This window comes from Argiope bruennichi, chromosome 3 (assembly GCF_947563725.1).
Source record: "Argiope bruennichi chromosome 3, qqArgBrue1.1, whole genome shotgun sequence".
Lineage (NCBI taxonomy): Eukaryota > Metazoa > Arthropoda > Arachnida > Araneae > Araneidae > Argiope > Argiope bruennichi.
The window spans coordinates 44,512,867-44,530,963 of NC_079153.1; the positions used below are offsets into that span (position 1 = coordinate 44,512,867).

The 18,097-nt window shown below is 27.6% G+C and overlaps 1 protein-coding gene and 1 long non-coding RNA gene across 3 annotated transcripts in view; both read right to left on the minus strand.

The window, feature by feature from the left end:
* Nucleotides 1-3,169: 3,169 nt before the first annotated feature.
* On the minus strand, nt 3,170-5,309 carry LOC129964200 (uncharacterized). The gene is made up of 3 exons (XR_008784082.1): nt 5,174-5,309; nt 4,629-4,691; nt 3,170-3,211 (listed from the first exon to the last, which is right to left on the minus strand). It is a non-coding gene; the product is annotated as an uncharacterized LOC129964200 (long non-coding RNA).
* A 4,670-nt stretch (nt 5,310-9,979) lies between these two features.
* The window catches only part of LOC129963542 (uncharacterized), a 34,672-nt gene continuing 26,554 nt past the window's right edge, over nt 9,980-18,097 (minus strand). For both annotated transcript variants that reach the window (XM_056077983.1, XM_056077984.1), the window contains 4 exons: nt 16,301-16,424; nt 14,139-14,317; nt 12,843-12,948; nt 9,980-11,129 (listed from right to left, as the gene is read on the minus strand). In XM_056077983.1, the coding sequence (XP_055933958.1) occupies nt 10,598-11,129; nt 12,843-12,948; nt 14,139-14,317; nt 16,301-16,424 (941 nt within the window). In that variant the 3' untranslated portion in view covers nt 9,980-10,597. The remainder of the gene's footprint in view (nt 11,130-12,842; nt 12,949-14,138; nt 14,318-16,300; nt 16,425-18,097) is intronic.

Consider the following 18,097-nt stretch of genomic DNA (forward strand, 5'->3'; position numbering starts at 1 on the left):
CGAGCTACTACCATTAAAACATATAAACACAAATTGCTCTCAAGGCTCATATACATTATTTACAGAATTGTACAAATATGACTTTGTATAGATTTTTCATCTGATTTGATAACATCACCACCTTTTTTACCAACAACTATTGCAGAATTTCCATAGCAAGAATAAGCATAACTTTTGCGACTATCACCAATGCTCAAAAAATTCAATGGACGAGATTTATTCATTCTTTCCTTGTAAAGAACTAGTGCAGTATCTTCATACCGTTGCTTGATCTCATATAAAGATTCTGCAACATCTGAGGTCTTTGATTTATTCATTGAAGTATAAGGCTAAATCTGAAAATACAATCTATTTATAATCATTTAAAATATTTCATTAACACATCTTAATTACACAAGCATTATAATAAAATATATATTATTTGAAAATACAAATATAATATGATGTCTTTTCTTATTAAATAGCAATACAATGAATTTAGATTAAACTAGTGAAATAGATAATAAGATTTTTAAAGCCTAATATTTTGTCTATATAGAAATTAAAAGAATATATAAGTATGTAAGTGAATCTTATTTTTATGAAAATAGGAGCAATGGTATTATTCATAATTAACAGAATTCTTTGCCATTAATTAACTGGAAATTTTAACTTTCTTACGAAAAAAAGAGCAAAAAAATGAAAAACACTTTTTAACAAAAATATAATTAAGACCTCTTCCTGCCCCCCCCCCAAAGAAAAAACAGTTGTAATAACAGCTTTATTAGAATCTTTAGTTAAAACAATCTTTCACTCTGTTTAAGATTCTTATCAGTTTCAATTTGAAAATGTACAGTGGAGAATATCAAAACATGCTTACAATTTTAGAGTTTTTAAATAATTCCATCCTAAAAGTAAATGCAGATTTGATGTCTGACAGAAATATAATTCTCAAAGATATTCTTGATAAAAAAAAATCTGCTTTTGGGAGGGGAAGAAATTGTAATGATAAAAATTTATTTCATTCTGAAAAAATGAAACAGTGTGATCATAGTATTGCAGAAAAACATTATTATTTCACATATGATTGTTTCAATACAATTGTAAAAATATTACATACATTCTTCTGCAATGATTTTTTTTACAGGATAACACTTTCTAAATACCATATACTTCAAGTTTGAATTTCTGAATTCAAATTTTTATTATTGAAGAATTCAGATTAAGCAATTAATTCAAAATGGGTTTCAGAATGAGCCAATATGTAAAAGAAAACAAAAGGAATATAAATTTTTTACAGAGCAAAGATGCAAATTTAAGGTTTAAAAAATGGAATATTCATTATTTCATTCATTAGAATTTTTCAAGTACTTTTCTATATCATTTGTCAAATTCAAAATCACTATTTCCACTTCTACCCATTGTTAAAAACCATTGGCTCCTAGTTAATTTTTTTAAAACCATTAATAAGTCTTGTAGCATTTTGTCCCCATTTTTTTTTTATACATTTCAAATTTTTGACTCTTCCAGTAGATTTCATTCTAAAGGTGAAGTGTATATATATATATATATATATATATATATATATATATATATATATATATATATATATATATATATATGAGAGAGGGGGGGAGAGTCAGCAGTACTTTAGCTATTAAACAATAAGTATAAAATTCAAAGGATGCATTTTCCTGTGAATAATGAATGAATAAATGATATAGAGCTAGTTTTCTCAACAATTTTTTTATGGATGTTCAACAGAATTTGAACACTAGTATTATTCATAATGCTGGACAGGCTAAAACAGTCCTGTCCAAATTGTAGGTGTCCTCTCAAAATTTATAAACTAAATTGTATTGGAAAATTGAAAAATAATAATAATAATTCATTTTAAATTTTACTTTTTTTTTTTTTTTAAAGATTATGTATAAACATAAATAATAAAAAGTGAGGTTAAATTTACCTATAGTAACACCAAGAATTTCTAAGCCATACCTTATGAAAATTATTTTCATATTGTCCAGAATAAAGATATTTCTTAAAATTATTTAAATAGATAATTTTTAATAAATTATAATAATAATTATAATCCTGCATAAATTTTTATGTCAAAGAAAACCTTTCAAATCAAAGAATTTAGAGTCAAACATAATAGGAAAAAAAGTAACATACAAATATCAATATTTGTTATATGTTTCAAATATGGAACAATTAATATCTCTTTATATATTGCATAAAAATTGTAACTACTAAAACACCCTATTTGATGATTCTTTTTAAATTAAACTTGTTCAAAAACTTTTCATTTCATTCCTAACAATGAAAAAGAGTAACATTAATAAAAGTATCGACTGTCTCAAAGTATAAGGTTAAAACAACAAATTAAATTCAATAATAATGAATCATTGTTATTGAAATATAAATGCACAACAAACAAGATTGTGATGGAGCTACAAAATATCATTCATTAATTATAAAATGCAATTACAAGTCAATAAAATCTAGCAAAGTGTTTCTGACAGACAAGCATAGCAATGGTTGAAAAAAAAAAAAAAAAACACTAAAGGTTAATTCAAGTTTCATAAACAAATATTAACCAGTAAATTATGCACTGTCAGATACGGCAATCAGAGAAAAGCGATTTATATTAACAATATAATTAAGTATTCTTTTTTTTTTAAGCATATTCAAATAAAACTTTCCAAAGTGCAAAGTGAAAAATTAATTACTTACATGTTACTAAGTCTACCAAATTTACAAAAGCCAGAAATATCCAATTCAACAGTTATTCAAAATGTTGAAGAGTTGGTAAGTGTGAATTTAAAATAGTCCTCATGCCAAATGCTTCGATTTCTGAAGTATTTTTATAATAAGCTATGACAACAATCCATTTTAAAAAGGATAAACACAATAGAAAAAGTTAAAAATATTTTGAATAGAAAGGCAATACTATCTTTCATTGTCTTTTTCACTTTTTGCATTATAAATTAGTATATTCATATGAAATCTATGCCAGCAACCAACTCCAAAGATAACATACTAAATAGATTCTTTCATAACATTTGATTATGTCAAGAAATGATATACAATTATTACTAAAGTTTGGTAATGGCAATATGTAAATATTAATAAATTTTTTAAATGAATATATGAAAAAGGAAAAAATTTCTCGATTTTAACAACTTACCTAATTATTTCATATGGTTACCAAAAGCAACACCAAGCAGACCTGTAACAGTATAGTACTATGAAATTTTATATTAGTAAACATTTACAATAATGTAAAATATTTTGAAACACAACAAAATAAAATTTACAGAGAACAACCAAATTCTCGAAAAACATGTATACTTCTCCTCATGAGCAAATTAATTGGATTTAAATATAATTTTGGGGATAAAGAATCAGAAAACAAAAATTTAAATATTATTTCTTAATGCAAAGTGTTAAAAAATGAGGCTACAATATATAGGGGATAGATGATAATCCAAATTTATTAGTATCTATTTTGTGTAATAAAATACAGCTATAGTTATTTACATACATTTTCCAGATATTTAATAGCATTTTTACTTTATTCATCATTAATTCCAATTTCAAGGAATTGTCATTCATAAACTTCAATATTTCTTAGAGGAATTTATACTGAAAATACAGGTTTCTCTGCAGAATTTATGATTAATTTCTAAAATATACAGTTATAGAAATTATCATGACAGACTTAAAAGTCTTGCCTATGTCAGAATTGAAGTATTTAAAAGTAATGTAAGTTGTTAATTGGTTTTCATTTTTTTTTATATCATTCATTATATCTGAAGTAAGAAGATGTGTATACTAATTCCAGATAAAATTTTAATGTAGAAATTCAAACTTATTTTCAATATACTGTAACAGAAACCTTAAAAAATGAAAAAATAAACTGAATAAACAAAACAAATGCTGCTTTAATAAATTGTTTAACAAGTTTGATATTATTTTTTTCCTTGTTCCTTTTCATTTATTTTACTGCTGAAATTTTTAATTCCTTTTATACTATTATTTTTTTACTCTCTAGCACATTATTTAAGCATCTGTTCTTTCCAAATAAAAAATTCAACTAATTATGTAAATTCATGAAGTCTATAGGCAACTTATATATAATAAGTATATAATTACACAAAGTACATAAAAAAATAGCCGCTTCTGAATTTAAAGAGAATGTAATGTTCATAGAGTTCCTTTCCTATAAAATAAAATAAAAACCGCTTTAAAGCATTATTACTTTTCTTTTTTGTATTCCTTATAAATGAAAACATCTATATAGGTTGATAATTATACTTAATAACATAATTACCAATACTTCAACTTTAATTCTAAAATCAAGTGCAGTATTTATAAGTTTAATTCAAAACTTCATATTATTTTAGATTTAAATCATCAGAGATTCTTTTAAATAAGTTTTCTACAAGTTTTTAAACAAAAAAAAAAATCTTTATCTAATGATTTTAATCACATTTTAACTAAATCTTGCTAAATAATAAAGAAATTTGCCTTAATTTTTTTCCAGATCAAAATAATAGGCAAAAATTATAAGGTAACTTTGAACAATTTAATTTTGAAAAATAACCATATATAAACAGTTTATGAGTATTGGTAATTTAACTTACCACAAAATCCTTCAATTTGTTTTCATTCAAAAATTTAGTTCTGTAAAATGTTCGCCTTTAAATCTGTAAAATATTGATAATTAATATATAATAATTAAAGAATTTCAAATATAAAGCTTATGAAGCAAAATAGCTACATAAAATAGAAACAAAAAGGAGTTTATTTAATATGTGCTAATGAATGAACAAAAATTAATTTTTCTAATTCTTCACTCCCTAAACTTATACTATCAGATAATACAAAATTATATACTTTTCTTACATATGCATATTAACGCTGGAAGTCTATTTTTGCATTAAATAAAATCTACTAGATCTATAAAGTAATCAAACTAAAAATTTTATGAAAAAAATTAGTTGTCAAATTAAAAATTATCAGTCGTTTTCAAAAACAATTTCATAAGCCTGCTTGAAACAAGGGAATAATATCTTAGTTTTATTATCATTTTAAAAAATGTGCGTTTCTAAATTTCAGTAATAAGTTAAATAATAAAAATAGAATTTAAAAAATCCTTATTAACAAGGCGTAAATGATGCATTCGTACCACATTATTCTGAGACTTAAACAAGTTCCTGAACAGGAAAACTTATTTTTATCCTAGGTACAGATTTGAACCGTAACACAGGAAAGAGCGTGGGAAATGATTTGTTTCTGTTTCTTATTTACATAACTGCAAAGTAAAAGTACTTTTCACGATTAAAAAAAAAGAGGGGGGATAATTTATTTTAAATATTTTTGCGAATAGTTTACAATTTAGAAATAATTCATATTTACATAAAGGTGATGTTTTAAAGATAAAAGAAATACATTCTAGTCATAAAATGTGTTGTTACCAATTTGAGCCAGATCCTGAAAAAGGATGTGAAAACTTTATCAATTATCCTTTCATCTGCACCTTCTTGAAATGCCAACAAGCTACATTTTTAATCCGATTGAAGGCTTAAAAGAATAAGCAATATTGATACATCAGTTGAAAATATACAAAGGAATTATAAGTAGCATTAACTCTTTAACATCAAAGCACTTTTCAAGCGGCACTTCCTTTAACATCGACTTTCTAAGCGTGTCTCTGGAAGACATGGCCTCTTCCAAGTTGAGGGGTAGTTACCCCCGCACTCGGTAGTAATAAATCTGTCGACGCTCTACCTTGAATAATTGCCTTGTGGTTTTCGACAACGAGATTCATTTTCTATCAGCTTAGGAGTTTTATTCTAATGTATTTACATATTTTTGTGTGAAACGTTTCGCTTATCGTGTTTGTGGGGTATTTTTTTTAACAAAAAATTTGAAAATTATTCCTTAATTTAGAAAATAGGGTTTTTTTTTTTTTTTTAAAGTTCTATAATTTAGAAAATAATAAGTTCTGTAATTTAGAAAAAAGGGTTTTTTTCTTATGAGTTTTATGTTAGGTTTCCAAACCATTTAAATAAAAACTGGCTTTACTAGAAATTTCATAAACATCTTTGTTTCATCAGCTATTACATTTTTTTTCTTTTGCCAAAATTAAATAATATGTCATATATTACCATGTAAAAAATTTTTACATAGTAATGTAGAACATACATTGTACGTATATCAATGCAATTAGAACTTTTTTTTACATAGTAGAGATGTCAATGCAATTCAGTGATAGACGAGATAATGTCTTAAATCTTCATTTAATACCAAAATAAAAACATTTATTTAAAAAAATATTTTATCGCACTTTTTGAAAGACGTTTCGAAAATAATACGTTCTTTCAACACTCAGCTAAGATTTTTTTTATTGTCTTCAGCCTTTTTTTTTTTTTTTTAAGTATAAGCGGTTATCTTCATTGAATTTTTAAATATAAAATATTATTTTGCATTTTCGATAGTGATACTAAGAGAAAATTCTTAGAACTTTAATTAAATTTTTAAAGAAGTTTCACATTTTGTTTCCAAAGCCTTGCGCATTCTTGCTTTTACATTAAATAATCGAAAAAGAATGTGGGGTAAATATACATTCCAAAAATATCTTTATTTTGACACTCATATTTATTAATCTTTTAAAATATAATTTATAAAATCTTTGTCTAACCAAGGGAATATATTACGTCAAACGTTATATATCTCACCTATCGAAGCAATTCGATAGATAGCATATTTTTAAAACTTCATTTAATACTGAAATACAAAATAAAATTCGGGGAAAATAATTACTCAGCGAAATATATTTCGAAAATACATTCCTTCAGTTTTCAGCCTGAACATTTTTCTAAAACATTCGTTACTTCTTCATAAACTAAATATAAAGATATAACACATTATTACATTCATCATAAATATTACTTTTTTAGTATAAACTGGGTCATACTGAATTTTTCAAGCTGAATTACTGATTAAAAAATGTTATGTTAAGTTTTCTATAGTATTGTTAAGAGAAGATAAATTTTTGATAATAAGTAAAGTACATCACATTTTTTTGACTCCTCATCTCTATCTCCCTCGTTCATCTGATCCTCGTTAGTTTCATCTCCTGCTTCTTTGTTTAGAATAAACGAGAGATCAGCTAAATGATCAATTTTTGGGTAACCATCATCTTCGCTGATAGATCACTGTCACTGTCATCAGAAGCAAGTAAAATTGAATTAATTTCTTCTTCAGCGTGTTCACGATTTCTTTTACTCATACTGAAGAAATAATAAACGTTTCAATACAAAAATTATTCTGGTAATCCAAAAACCAGATTCATAGTACGTAAAAAAAAGAGTAGAAATTCATAACTGAGGTGAAATTTTCAGAATAGCATTCGAAAAAGGAACTCAGTATTTATATAACTTATCTCACTCTGTGAAGGGGGAAGATAAAGAATACTCCCAATCTTTCAAACTACAGTAACAAGAGTCGCAACACATTTTGTGAGAAAACTGCGATGTGAATAGGCCGCAGTGACAATGCAATAGTTTGTCTTTATATCATTGCAATAGTCTTAATACAGAAAAGTGCTTCTGATGCTTATCCAAAAAATAAACAACTTGTCGGTATCCTTATATATCATTCATCGTTAACAGAGCACTTCAGTGAAATTTTTTTTATAAATGGCCATAAAATCTTTTCAATTTTGAGCTAACTACACATGAAAATCAAAACTACAACTCTTTCAAAATACAAAATATACGCCAACAACTAGGGATGACGAATATTTTACGAGCGGTTATTACGTAACCAATATTAAAAAGTCATAAATACCAGTGATCAATACTTTTCAGAGGGGTGTGATTCACATCCTTGATACGATCTTACTGGTGATATTTCGATTGCAGATTTTGGATCACGATAGAAAGTAGCAATCGATACGATATCACTGAAATTTACCGGAGCGGTGACTTCACTGGAAAATAGCAATCGATACGATCTCTCCAATGGAAGCTCTCGAACAAAACAGAAAAGGAGAAATCTGTGAATGGATTGAAAAGTGAACGGACCGGTTATTAGAATTATCGTATCATTGAATTGCATATCACCGAAATTTATCGGAGCGGTGATTTCACTGGAAAGTGTGAAGTCGCCGCTCCACTTCATGAGAGTAACCTTGACTTTCCGATATTCACATTTGATGATGCACTATTCCATACAAATAATTTTTAATTGCTTGTGACTTGACTTTGCATATATATTCCGTTTACTGCTGACGCCATCTATTGGTAGAATATAGAATTAAAATAAACAATTTAAAGAAATGACATATATATTGAATTCAAATTTTTCAGAAAATGGTTTACTCCATTAAAGAAATTGAATGAATAGTTTTGAAAAAAAATCAAAATTTAAGAAGTAAGCTGAAATAGATAAATTAATTCAATCACACGTTACTTAAATTAGTAAATTAAGTATTAATTACAATTAATAAATTTTATATTTAATATTACGTAATAATTTTTAACTAATAATATGATCGAAATAACAGATATTTGGAGCAAATATTTAAAATTAACAATAGCAGAATTATTTGTTATTCAAAAAATCGTGGATTATGCATCTCTACCAACAACCTATTTAATGAATCCCTCCACAACCCCTACCGCCCTAAGCACAGGGGAAACTACTGTGAAAAAGCCGCGATTGTCGAAGATAACGAGGACCTTCTGGAGTGTTTAGTAGAATAGCCGCTTTTAATACCCATCTCCCCTAAAACAGCTAGCAGCCGCCCGAAATCTGGCTGGAATTGAGACAGTGACAAATCTGTCTCAAAATTTAATAAGAACCTACCCATTATATTCTAGAAATCAAATTTTATGCACTAGCCACTTTTTGTTTGGTAATTATAATGTTAGTTTGTATTCGGATAGATAAGATTTTCTCAGAATGGCTTTTATTCAAAATTTGATGGAAATATGCAAATTTGGGCTAATGATTGTATTTAAAACCCTTTATCTACTCTAGAGCATTTTAAATTACTCATAGACAAGAATTAGAAAAAAATGTGTTTTAAACTTAGAGAGGTTCGAAACATGGAGATGCATCAAAAGTGCGAGATTGAATTTTTTTTAAAGAGTACAATACTTTTTCTCTGTACATTTTGTAAGGGATAAAATATAAACAGAAAAAATGGGAAGATGACATTTATGATGCACTGTATTTGAATGTTTCATAAATATGTGATTTATAAAACATTCTGAAGCAATAGTGTTGCTGATTGTAACGTCACATAAAAGCATGTACTAAATATTTCTATATATTTGTTTCGAATTTCACATTGTTTTCATACGAGTCTCTTCAGCAAATTAATGGAGAGTGAACTTATTTACAACCAATGCCATTTACTTTTGAGAAAACAATATTAAAATAGCATAGGACTGTCAGTAATTGGGCTGTAATATTGATTTAAAAGGGAATTGAATACCCTTTCTGGATTTCGTGTGTACTAAAATTATTTATAACACAACTGCCTTTTCATGTTTTTGCCCAGTACGCCAGTTTTAATGACAGCCAGCATCATCAGGGTAAAACTTTTTTAAAAATGTTGTGAAAGAATTAAAATATTGACTAAAATAATTCAGATACCAAACAAATGAGAAAATATTTTATTCAAGATACATAAAAATTAAATTTGTAAAAATTATGAAATTAAATACATGCTTATGTATTATACTAATCAGTAAATCAAGAAAGAAAAGAATGAAATAATGAATGCAAAATACAGGAATGGATCCATTATGAATATATACAATATGAAATACAATTCACTTGAAAAGATATATTGTATGATAAAATACAATTTTAAAGTATATGAAACATTTCAGGAATTTGAAATAATATTAAAAATAAATTAAAAATCAATACTAAGAAATAAAGTTTTGTTTTTATTGAAAACCTCACCATTTTAAGAAACAATATTTAACAGATTTTTTTTAAAAAATGAAATGACAAATTATAACAAATAACAATGGGATTTTTATTGTTATAATAAAACTTATTATCAATTAAATATAAACTAAAATACATAATTGCTCTTTGAAATATACGACTAATACTCTATCAACAAAGACAATAATAAAGGAACTTTGGTATATAAGCCTTTGCAAAAGAAGAAAATAAAAATACTAAAACATATCTAATACTGGTAAGTAGGACTATTCAAAGTCAGCGTGAGCTGCCTTTGCGTTTAAATTCTAAACAACAAACTCGTAACAATGTGACTGAAAATTCTGTAATACATATTCAGCTCATCAAGTACACTAACAGAATAGAATGCAATGAAGTGAATAAAACATGGTTTAAATTCACTAATCACCATAGTGAATTGAGTTGCTGTAAAGACAATAAAAAAACTCTACTTCAGAAGCATCTATATCGTCATTCATAGTACAAAAAGTGCCCAGTCCCCAATTAGCAAACGAAATTGGCGATATAGTATTTCTTTGGCGATAAAGAATTACAAAATAGTAGATTTCACCCACATTTAATTTTTAATCTACAACATTTTACCTATAAGTGACAATATATATTAGATAATAATTAAGATGGTAATAAAATTTATGGTCAAGCATACAAAATAATACTCAAGTTTGTATGCACCATTACTTTCTATTGAACTAGCTGCTGCATTATCAGATAAAATGCTATCATTTTCTGGATGTTTCTTAGAAGTCATTGAGATATTCATGCCTGGTGAATGTATAGTACTTTGTACTTTAACATGGCCCATTTCTTTAATTTTCATCGGATAGCTTAATGTAGAAGCTTCAACTGTGTTGTAATCCGATAAAAATACATCATTCTTGGCTTCATCAGAAGGAATGTAATAATCATTTTCATCACTTCGGATTGTTGTACTAGCTTCAGAATTAACTTTTGATGATATGTCTGAATTATAAGTAACAGGAGAAGATTTAGATGACTCTTGCATTTGCACTGTATCTTCAACTGTTGAATCTTTGGCACAGGAATATTTGCCTAATGAAAGCACTGGGATATAAAAATCACTCATGAGTGAAGAAGGTAAGCAGGTGCCACCATCAAGTTTTTCACAGTTAATCCTGGAAAAAAAAATCAGAAGAAAAATATGTTGAACTTGAAAGCTGTTTTAGTAGGTAAGAGGAAAAATATGTTTACATATTAAGTACAGCAGTTGCTGCTTATAGCTATCATGGATATAACAAGCAATCAGTTGTATTGATCAAAATAGTGTGGAACGAATCATTTGTATCTAAAAATTTACAAAATCCGCCGGTCCCTATTAGTATAAAATATTGTACGATATATCCACGATATTATGCGGTTGCGGTATTCTGAATGCCGGTCAATATCGTGAAGATGTCGAACAATGTTGTTGGGCATTTGGTGCTAATAGAGGTAGAATAACTAGAAAATTCTAGTTATCAATGATTCGCTAGTAATCATCAATTTTGATGGTTGGACAGGTAAGTTTAAGGCTGGCAGCAAGATCAATGCGGAAGTTCCGTCCATTCAATGACCTGATTGGTTATGACAAAAGAATATTGCCAGTTTTACAATGTGCAAATGTTGAACATGGGGAAAAAATATATTTTCTGTATACTTTTTAAATAAAAAATATTTTTTAAAAATATATTGTAAAAGTATAAAAAAATATATTTTTCATATAAAAGAAATCTATTTTTTTTCTAAAAGTATGATTAACAACCAAGACAAAGTCAGCAAAAGATGGCGGTATGTTGGAAAATTTCCATTTGTTTTTTAATTGCTAAAATGTTGGAGTTATTTTGAATCTGTAGTCCAGAAGGCAAAACGAAAGCAATAGTTGGAGAGGATGAGGACACAGAATATGAATTCAGATAAACGAGAGAGAAAAGGACAGGCATCTGAGTGAGCTGTTGCATTTACAAAAGATTAAAGATTTTAAAATAATTCTAACAGGGTATTGAATCTTTCGATGAGCAACCTGTTAGCACAAAATACCCAACAATAATGTGTCGATATCTTCATGATAATGGCCGGCATTCAGAATATTGAAGAAATTGTGGAGATACCGTAAAATATCTTATGCTAATAGGGCATTATTAATACGGATGGTTTATCAAATGAATAGACGTTCCGGGTTCGAGCATGGTTGTTCTCTTCCTTGTGTTCTCTCCGTGAGGTGCATGAATGAGCCCCCCTGTAGAAAGGGGTTGTGCAAGCGTGTGTGTGTGCTATCTTCATTTGAGCTAGAAGTCAGACTTCTGCCCTCGGGTGCTCAGGGGCCTTTACCCTCAGAAGCTACTGCGCAAAAATTTGGCTTAAAATAGTCACACGACAGACAAAAAAAAAAAAAAATCAAATGAATACACGGAAACTTAAAAAAAAAAATGTTAAAACTCAATAACTTATTTAGAAAAAGCTTAGAAAATTAGAGACATATGATTTTTTTCAATTCTGTATACTGTATTGATTTTTCAAATTAAAGAAAACTAATAACACGACTCAAGACACATCGTCTGTTTTTGAAACCTGAAAAATAAAACTGAAGAAAATTTGGCTGGAATCTACTTCAATGAGCACCTTGAGTTGTTGCCAATATTGCAACCTTAACAATCAAGCAGAGTAATTTTGCTAGCAACTCTTCAGAGATTGTTTCACTGCACTATTTGTCTTGGTACCTCCTCTTGTCGTTGAAAATTTGGTATGGTTTGCGATATAAAAGAGCACACTTAAGTAGATTTCAACAAAAGATTCACCTATACACATAAAAATTGCAATTAATACACCATGAAAAATTAGATAACTTTTACCTGCAATGATATAACTCGTTAACATCGAAGTTTTGAATATGTTGAGGGAAGCAATTACTAGTGACACTTGGTAAATTATCCAAACAAGCGGCTGTGTTTAAATAACCTGAAAACAAATAGATTTTTTTTATTTATTGCTAATCAGTTTTAATGTAAATAATATTCATATATTAAGCTAAAGTGTATGCACTTCTAATTAAGAAAACTAACACGTATATGCCAAAATAAAAGAGATGATCAAAATATTAAAAAGATGATAAAGTGAGAAACAAGTTTAATCATATTAACATTCCATTTGAAGCTACACGAAAGCTATTTTGAGACGGATACCGTAACTTTGTAGTGAGATGACGAGTCATCCTTCCTCCAAATTTTCGCACCGCTCTTACAGAAGGAACTTTAAAGTCAAACTTAAGCAGGATCGATTCAAGAATTCTAAAACAGAAGGCTTGATCATCTAACTAGTGAGGTCACTGTTGATTCCACCTGCTGTTGGAGTAATAAATTACCAAGACTACACAAGCTGGGGGGGGGGATTGAATAGGGATCTTCACATATGGTTACCAACATCTTCATAGAAGAAATTTAAATAAAGCATGAGAAGCTTTAATTTTTTAACCTCAGAGAAATTTACCAAAAATAAATTTAAACTTTAAAAGATTTTTTTTTTAAATTTCGAAAAATTGTTCTTCAAATTTCAATAAAATAATTACATATAATTTTCTTAACATTTTATTAACAATAAGTTTAGAATTTTAAATAAGAAGTTTTAGAGATCCCAATTTTTAAATTATATTTTATCAAGCAGCTTTTTTAAGACAGCTAAAAATCTCACATATTTAAAATATTAATATGAAAATGAAACAATATTGCCAAGGCTTAATATATAACTTCATTTAAAACATAATAGGAATAGATTTTGTAAAAACGATCGCACATAATAAAATTTTAAAATATTAACTAAGAAGCTAGCTTTAATTATATTAACACCACATTTCAAAGACAATGGCTAATTTGGGATGGGTCTAGTAATTTTGAGCAAAGGTCAAATGATGAGGACAATACATGAGCACATAACTTCCTTTTCATCCAATGCACCCCATTGCTGATAGGGAGATCCTGGTCAGATTTAATGTGCAGCAGACCATACACAGTACTTTGGTGAGAGCTGTAATTTAGTTATACAATAGGGTTTTAGACCCGTGACCTTCCAATCACAATTCGAAATTACCACGACGCTTTCTTCATTCGAGGAAAAATAATGAAAAAAATAAGACTTAAAAAGTCTGACTTAACTGTTATTTAAAGAGTACGTCACAGGCAAATCATAAACAGCATTCAAAGGTATCAAGTGACAAGCCGATTCCATGGAAGCCTTAAAAACGTTTGAGAACAACTTGCTAACTATTTCAATTGCATCTTCGTCACAGTCGTGAAGAATTTTGTACGGACAATCCAGGACTTCTAGGAATTTCCTAAAAACAAATGTTAGCATATTTTATTACAAAAGTTTAATTAGTTATTTCCAGTTAGCTACCAAAAATCATTTAAAGTACTGTAAAAGTAAATTTTACGTAAAAAAAACTCGTTAATTTTAGAGATGAATGGTTGAATATTTAATTGCATCAAGATAAGTGATATATAGTAAATTTATATTTTAGAGACAATATTGTAGAACAAGTAAATCATGCAAATAATTATTATATCAGTATGATCTTTGACTTTTGAAATAGAACAAATATAGAAATAAATTAGCAGGCCCTCATGAAAAGTTATATTATTTTGATGAATGATTGATTGATCTTTTTTTTATATAATAATAAACGGCGAAAAAATAAAAGTAAAAAAAAAACCATGAAAACCAAAAAGTAATGATCATGTCACAGATGATGTTAGTACATAATAAACAAACAAATTTAAAATAATAACAACAAAAAAAATCAAATTTGTTAAACATTACATGGTGAATGTTCCTAATGCACAATCCATAAAAGAAAATGTATTCGATTCTAAAATTACAAGGTGGTCATAAAGCCTTCCCCAGATTATAAAAAATATGAAAAAATAATTGAATATAAAATAGATTTTTTAAAAATTTTTTGGAATAACGGGTGTTACAATTTTTTAGGCCAAAAGACAACGCAAATAATATAGGAATAATGATTTTAAATTCAATTGTTATCAAAATGACTTCAATGAAGGAAATGTGTTCTTTGCTCCATGAATTCAAATTGACCGTCACTGTTTCAATATTAATTTCGAGGTTACATAATGTTAGCAACATCAGTTAAAGGTATCAAAAAACATGACTGAGATTACATTCCATGGTGGATTAAACCAATATGATGATAACATACTCATCGACGATATTTTTTTATTTTCTTTCTTCCTGATGTGCATATTTAAAGGAAATCAATGATGTACATACTTGCAAACAATTATGCGGCCATAATAGTAAAGATAAAAGTGATATTTTGAGTACGCTTTATTTTTAAACTAATAAACTGCTTTAATAATAGAGTTATCACGCCCATACTTTGCTTAAATAGGATATCTAGATACTATATACACAATACCTAGAGGAAGCGTATAATAATTCTCATATTTCACACTTTACCTAAAAACGCCGGGTATTGCATAAAATGCCTAGGTATTCTATAGAATGTCGATTCCTGCAAACTTGAACGACCCCTTTCATTTAAACGACAAAAATGATCTGTATTTTAACAAAAATTCCTTTTACAATTTTCCCCTTCCGTACACCAGTTTCGTGCTTTGTAGCACATATTTTTTAATAGAAAACCGAAAATATATTTTGAATGCTTTTTTATTCTTTCCGATTATAACCAAAATTCGAAATTGAAATACAATTCAAAAATGAGTCCAGATAATAAATTTAATTAGTCGTTCCGTTGTAGAACTATAGCAGTTAAATGTATTTGCAAGTACAAAGCCGTTAATAGATTTAATTCAATTTGATACGGATCGATGCTGAATTTGTGTACCTACCGAATTTTATCAATCTAGCTTCTTACATTACGATTCTTTAATAGCCAGACTTTCTGTGATTGTATTTCATTCAAAATTTGATAGAAAATTGTAAATTTATTGTCATGAGCAAATACTAAATTTCATTTATTTAGCTTAAAGCATTTTTGATTTATCTTTGTAACAGACGGACAGACATTTTCCATAAATGTGTTTTTTGAGCCCAGGGAGGTCAGAAACTGAAAGAAACGTCAAAATCTCGAGTTCAACTACAATATTTTGATAATTTCAATACTTTCTCTTATTTCTTTATATAAATAAAAATAAGAAAACCATAAAGCGTACTTAAGAAGATAAATACCTTTTCATATTTTTACAATAAGTGCTGATTAACAAAGAAATTTTTCATAAAGATTAAGAAAAGGGGTAAAATTGAATTTATTATTCCTCAAAATGAACGAACAACGTACTTGCAGGAGAGCTGCTTTAAAGTTTGACTTGAATTTTTCGTCGGCACCATACTTCCAGATATCGACATACAAGTCATTAATCTATGAAAATGACTACTGATGCAATTCCAGTGTCGATTCAGATCTAAAAATTAAATAATATTATATTTCAGGGAGATTTGAATCCACATACAAATCAACGAAGCACAGAATGAGATGATTAAAATCTTGGTTTAATTAAATTTCTTAACGATATCATCACTTAATAAGCATCACCATCTAATTCAATTTCCAATCTTTAAAGGAATTGATACGATTTGCCATTATTAGTAAATAAAGGCATTTTACTGATTACTGAAAATGATATAAATATGACATTTTGTTTGAGGCAGAATGCAGTTTGAAAATATAGACGAGACGTTCTATTTTTAATTTCGTTTTATTCTCTCTCGGCAGGCATGATACAAGAAAGCGCAGCGCGGCACAAAAGCAGAAGTAAAGAAGAGTGCAAAAATTTCCGGCCACGTGCCGATGGAATACATATGTTGACCTTTGACAAGGAAGGGCAACGGAAGTATCACTTTCATTTGATACGTAGTACTGATGCACAACCCCCCGATAGACAGGTGCATTATTTTTACAAAGGAATTAATTAAACCGAAAGTGGAAATAGATCAGGAAATAAGAGAATATTTTATCATGGGATAAATTAAAATAAATTTTTGGAAATTAATTCGGTTTAAATTAAGAGTTTAAAATATCATTATATATATACATATTGGAAATGCTGAAAGCTCATAAATGAACTTTTATAAAGGTAATACGATAATAGAATGGTACAAGGTAGTTTTTTTTTCTTTTCTTTATTTTCAAAGTATTATTTTCAAATTTCAGTAAGCATAGATAAAATTCTTCTTACAACAAATATTGAAACATATTGAGTATTTACAAGCATTATGTACCTGTTTATTCTAATTCTTCGTATGCATGCAGAATAAAACAATTTTGAAAGGGTCCTTTACAATTAAATAGTTATTATAAAGTTACTTGGCATTCATTTTTTTTTTCTATTTCTTATTTAATTCTTATTATCTAATAAATTTTTTTTCTATTTCTTATTTTCTTATTTAAAGTATATTGAAATGAAAATAAATTCATTAATGAATATATTTTCACATTTTATGTTTACTTTAGAGCGATTACACTCAAGATTCTTTCTTCAGAGCGTACAGATGTGTGGTTAAGAACTTATAGACTCACATATTCAAGCTGTTATCGGAAAACGAACGGTTTAAGAAAATAAATATTTTTATGTTCATCTATAATAAAAACAGCTTATTCTTTTTTTTATATAAACTAGATTTTACATCAGATATATTTAATAGCAAACAAATTTATTTATTTATAACTATAATTTTGATAATTTTCGCCGTGGTGAATGTCCTAATTCCTTCAACAATAAGAAAAGAGGAAATTACGAATGTGTAGAATTTTTTTTCCACATCCGGCTTGAACATTAAGACTGTTTATTTGTTTTAGATGTGAAAAAAATATGACGTATTAGTTACTAATATTCAAAAAAAAAAAAAAATGAGTTTCATTTTCTTCTTATAGAAAAATAGAAACAGTTGGCGTTGCGTATTCAACGGTTCTCGTTATATAAGGGTATCTAGAAAGTAAATTGGCCTATTATAAAGATCTCAACGTAATGGAATTAAATCCTTCATTATACTGTATGTCAAAAATCGCGAAAATTTATATATGATATTTTAAAATTTAATTTAAACTTAATTTCCTAGCTTTCAATTTAATTTAACC